Source organism: Brienomyrus brachyistius, unplaced genomic scaffold, assembly GCF_023856365.1.
Source record: "Brienomyrus brachyistius isolate T26 unplaced genomic scaffold, BBRACH_0.4 scaffold52, whole genome shotgun sequence".
NCBI lineage: Eukaryota > Metazoa > Chordata > Actinopteri > Osteoglossiformes > Mormyridae > Brienomyrus > Brienomyrus brachyistius.
Window position 1 is genome coordinate 2141900 of NW_026042327.1, and position 5415 is coordinate 2147314.

A 5415-nucleotide genomic window follows, 5' to 3' on the forward strand; every position below is an offset into this window, starting at 1 on the left:
CCTTTATTCTGATTGCGTTAAAAATCAAATGTTTTTACTCAGATTTCATCCATTTGGTGGTGTGCTCTCTATAATGTGCCATGTTTTTCTAAAAGAAGATTTTTAAAAAAAAGAATGGCAAAATAGAGCAGCGCATTGAATTGTAATGCCTGTATCTTGAAACGTAGCGTGTTGTCAGACTCTCCGATACACAGCTCTATGGTCCATACAGAGGAAATGAGGAACATGCAGTCTGCTAAGTCACGTGGTTACCTTTCGTTAGGTGGCTACGTTTACATGCCTTAACGCAATTAAGATGTTTTCATGTAAACAGATTAATCGGGGAGCTCATTTATAAAGGCTTCGTGTGACTGAAAAAGACGAGAAGCATTCATACATACATTTATAGGAAGATTTTGGGATTTACAAAGAAAAACATTTTGTGAAAAAGACAAATCTTGTGAACGAGGTTGAGAGATGCTGTTTCGACAGAATCCTGTAGAGGGCACTGTGTATGCTAAATCGAAGGCTCCAGTAATGTATTCGGCATTTATAATCATAAACAATAATAATTGAAATATTTGTGGGCACATGGCAATTGGCTCTGAGATTAAAGTTATTTAAAATGAATTTGTTTAAATTTGTGGGCCGGCATGGTGGTGCAGTGGTTAGCACTGTTGCCTCACACCTCTGGGACCCAGGTTTGAGTCTCCGCCTGGGTTACATGTGTGTGGAGTTTGCATGTTCTCCCCATGTCGTCGTGGGGTTTCCTCCGGGTACGCTGGTTTCCCCCCACAGTCCAAAAACATGCTGAGGCTAATTGGAGTTGCTAAAAAATTGCCTGTAGGTGTGAATGGTGTGTGAGTGTGCCCTGCGATGGGCTGGCCCCCCATCCTGGGTTGCTCCCTGCCTTGTGCCCATTGCTTCCGGGATAGGCTCCGGACCCCCCGCGACCCAGTAGGATTAGCGGTTTGGAAAATGGATGGATGGATGTATGATAGAATGATTAAGCTGTAGCACATTTCAAATAATATTTCATTTGTAACACATTTGTTCTCCAAACTTCTACATTTTTAACCTTTGGCCACAAGATCATCTTCTTCCTGCCAGTATCTTTTCTTTCCTTTGATCCTCGGTTGTTGGAATCTGCTCTGCTGCTTGGAAGTTCCCTGGGGCTCTGTGCCCTTCTAGGGGCTCTGTGTCCTTTGTTAGCACAAACATTTTGCACACCTGACATTACCATGCATACAGTATTTCTCATATTTTACAAAATACAAAAACACTGATCAAAGTCTGTAGAAAAAAACATTTTATTTCATGAACTCAAATATGAATCATAAAACACAATTAAAATACTTTTTTTGAATACATGCCTCAGAAATTGCACATCCCTGATTGTGCGTTACCTTCATGCTGCCTTGAAATTTTTGATTTCTTCACTGTAGCCCTATGTTATACAATCTAATCTTAACCTTATGTTAACTGATCCTATTTTTATTTCTTAAATATTCCCTCCACCACCCCCCCTCTGAGGAGGACTGCTTTATTTACAATTAATCTAATCCTATGTTATACAATCTTATCTTAACCTTATGTTAACTGATCCTATTTTTATTTCTTAAATATTCCCTCCACCACCCCCCGTCTAAGGAGGACTGCTTTATTTACAATTAATCTAATCCTATGTTATACAATCTTATCTTTACCTTATGTTAACTGATCCTATTTTTATTTCTTAAATATTCCCTCCACCACCCCCCCTCTAAGGAGGACTGCTTTATTTACAATTAATCTAATCCTATGTTATACAATCTTATCTTTACCTTATGTTAACTGATCCTATTTTTATTTCTTAAATATTCCCTCCACCACCCCCCCTCTAAGGAGGACTGCTTTATTTATAATTAATCTAATCCTATGTTATACAATCTTATCTTTACCTTATGTTAACTAATCCTATTTTTATTTCTTAAATATTCCCTCCACCACGCCCCTCTGAGGAGGACTGCTTTATTTATAATTAATCTAATCCTATGTTATACAATCTTAATTTTATTCTATGTTATCTTATCCTATCTTTCTTATCTTATGCTATGCAATCCTATCTTATTCTTATACTATGTTATCTCATATAATCTTATCCTAAACTTATGGTAATTTATCATGTCTTTGTAAAACATAAAATGGCATACAAGTTAAGACTATCTTAACTTGTCCTATCTTAACCTTATCCTATCTTAAGCTTATCCTATAGTACCTTATGCTATAGAACTACATGGTAACATATCCTAATTTTATCTTATCCTAAGTATGTATGACAACTCTTGTGTAATTATGTGCTGAATCTACAGGGAAATGTAGCTATGTGCATCTGACTGATAGCCCATTTCCACACCCATCTCCTGAGCCCTGGGCATGGTACTTAGCTGCTCCAGTGCATCAATAGGAAAGATGAACTCATCTTCATCAATCCTACGCCTCTTGGATGAATGAGTACCCTCATTATCCTCATTCTTCCCCTGTTTCGCTAAGTTAATTTCATTTAAATGTCTGTTCCAAAACTCCTGACACCAGTACTCAGTAAAGCACTTGGCGTCATAGGTCATTTTAGAGTACTTGGTTACATAATAGTTATACAACCAATAGAATTTTTCCAGGTGAGATGAGGCGGCTACAGCCTGTGCTGGAGCCTGAAGCAGATGGGTCAGATGAACCAGGCCTGGAGCTGAATATGGATGTGGAGCTGGGCTTACAGGTGTGACTAAGTGTGGGGATAAAACAGAGGAGCCCATAAAAAGAAATGGGGATGAAACAAAAGAGGAGGGGGCTGAAGACGAAAATAAAAATGAAGAGGAGAAGGTTGGTGAGCTGGGCTTAGGCTCTAACCCCTTCTGTTGGTCATACCTCCTTCTTCGCCCTGACCGGCCTCCCGCCGTATTTCTACGGCGGCCTGTGCCCTGCTGACCCCTGCTGGTTGCCACCGGGATGGCAGCAGATCCAGGAGAGGCAGACGTGGTCAGGGAGCTGGCTGCCGGCGGCCTGGTGCGGCACTTCTTCCGACGGCCAGCATCACTGGAACTGGTTTGTCCTTTGGGATTATAAAGACAGGGGACAGCATATTTAATTTAAATGAAACATTATGTCACTGTACAACAACACTACATCACAACCATCACAGATATCACACTTGGCAGTCGGTATTGCACACTAAGAAAAATTCTGCAGTCTTTATTGGATACAGGAAACACACGCTTGGGAAACTTATGCGCTGGTCTTGACTTGGGCCGTCTGCGTTTCAGCAGGGGAACCTGACCTATAAAAACAAGCCAGTTTGTGCACAGATTCCCTGATACGCAGAACAACAGCGAAAAACAACACTGGAAAGGTTCATGTGCATCAAATATAGCAGCCCACTCAATCCAAATGCTGGCATCAACAACTGACTATTAAGTCAAATCCTTTACATATCTTACACTTTCCATAAGTTGCATTATTTATTCACTCTCAAGGTACCAAACTAAGATTTATGCTTTTTCTGATTTCTACCGCGTTTCCCAGCAAATAAGCCCTAACATGATTTTTCAAGAAGCCCGTAATATAAGCCCTAGTTATTGTCCCATGGATTGTACGGTAACTAGAATGAGATGCGGTTATACTACGAGAAGGCTACATGGACAAGAGGCGCTCATTTAAGGACAGAGTTATTGCTAAACATGAGAGATTGGGGACACTGGTTCTACAGGAAATTGAGTTGCGAGATATTCAGGACGGAATTTGGAACTTGGAGATTTACGATGATGTTCCAGAAGAACATGACATTACGACTATATTTGAATAAACATATGCAGTATACAGCAGAATTTTGTTCATGAATAAATTCACCGTCAAATTGTTTACATGGAAAGATACTGTTAGAAGATGACATGATGTCTGTGTTTGAATAAATGTGGATTTTTTTCATGAATACCGGTAAATATACTGTAGCATGTTATACTTGGGAAAATACTACCTTAATATAAGCCGTAACGCGTCATTTGGAGCAAAAATTAATATAAGACCCTGTCTTATTTTCGGGGAAACACCGTATATTAGGACATATTCAGCTGTTACTTTACCACTTCATGATGATTTTCTCTGATGTTTAAACACAGCACAGCCACAGATTTTACTGATTTCATTATATAATGCAGTAGACATGCAAAAAGACTCCCGTATATTAAAGCTAAAGGTGAACTACTTTATTATTTAGACATGTACTTCTAAAACAAGATAATAGAACAGAAGATTCAAGAAGACTAGTCAAGCATATTCTGACTTTAACTCTTTAAGTGCTGAGTTAGTCTGGGCATCATTTTGCCATCCTTACCTCGGCCAACTGGACCGGGGATGTATTCCGGGGCGATCCGCACACTGACTGCACCTTTCGGCAGCAGCCAGTCAATCCTCTGGAGATTCACGGTGGTTTTCACGATGGACATCTTTCGCGTCTTCTCTCTTGCTGATAAACTGCAAGTCTGAGCTGCTTTAAATGTTCAAATGAAAACTCTAAACGGAAAAGAATTGTTATGATTCGGTTGCTAAGCTACGGTGGCCGATTGGTGTCAGCGCGCTGCAAAGTCTTCAAACGCTTTAATCAAATGACGAAACATACGATCTACATTTACAAAAGCGCAGAAACGTAGAAGTACCACAAAATTGTAAGACAAGTTTAAAAACATATAAGCGCTGAAAATCCGCTCACAACACAGTTGTAAAGTTTCTGGGTGACAAAGAAACAAGACGGACCAATTATGGTTTAATTGTATATCGAATGTTTACGAAATGTCGATATCTTATCAAAACAGGATTTAGAATGAAACACTACATTATATCAATCAATCATTCGGTCGCCATTAAAAATATAGAATAATATTCCTTCCTTGTTATAATTAACACGAGAGCTGCGGTCTTGAAGTTGCACAGACTCCCAGAATTCATAGCGATAATTACGCGACCCATTCAATTAGTGGGTTTTTTGATAATTGGGAATGGGGAGGAGCCATTGGGTGCGTTCGACTTCACTTAGGTCTGACTGCAGCTGACGTGAGGGGGAGCGCCATCTGCCGGCGGCTGCAGGAGTGTAATATAATAATATAAACTGTAATATAAACTTGTAATATAAACTGACAGCAGCCAAACTAGACAACTTCTACTCCTCGTAGTGCGAGACCTGACTGAGATGGCCGCACTTCCAAAAGGGTGTAGATACATCTATACAAATATCACCTGCATGCACATTACCTCTTCTGCAATAACCAACTCCTGATCCAAAGTGCTAGCAGTGAAAAGATAGCTGCCAGAAAAAAGATCAAATACATTTATTTCAAGGATTCAAAGTTTTTATTGTCATGCACAGAATACAATGCAATTCTTACTTGAATGCCTTCTTCACAGACT

At 39.6% G+C, this 5415-nt stretch overlaps 1 protein-coding gene across 3 annotated transcripts; it reads right to left on the bottom strand.

Moving 5' to 3' along the window:
• Positions 1 to 903: 903 nt before the first annotated feature.
• On the bottom strand, positions 904 to 4693 carry LOC125723851 (uncharacterized). Of its 3 annotated transcripts, none has more exons than XM_049000693.1 (3): positions 4346 to 4693; positions 2884 to 3067; positions 904 to 1182 (listed from the first exon to the last, which is right to left on the bottom strand). In XM_049000693.1, the coding sequence occupies exons 1-3, from the start codon at positions 4455 to 4457 to the stop codon at positions 1167 to 1169; spliced, it is 312 nt and encodes a 103-aa protein (XP_048856650.1). In that variant the 5' UTR covers positions 4458 to 4693; the 3' UTR covers positions 904 to 1166. The 3 variants fall into 3 exon arrangements, 1 of the variants encoding a protein (XP_048856650.1); XR_007386985.1 differs by lacking the exon at positions 904 to 1182 and adding an exon at positions 1266 to 1451 and having other exon boundaries at positions 1686 to 3067; XR_007386984.1 differs by lacking the exon at positions 904 to 1182 and adding an exon at positions 1266 to 1568 and having other exon boundaries at positions 1686 to 3067.
• Between the last annotated feature and the right edge of the window lie 722 nt (positions 4694 to 5415).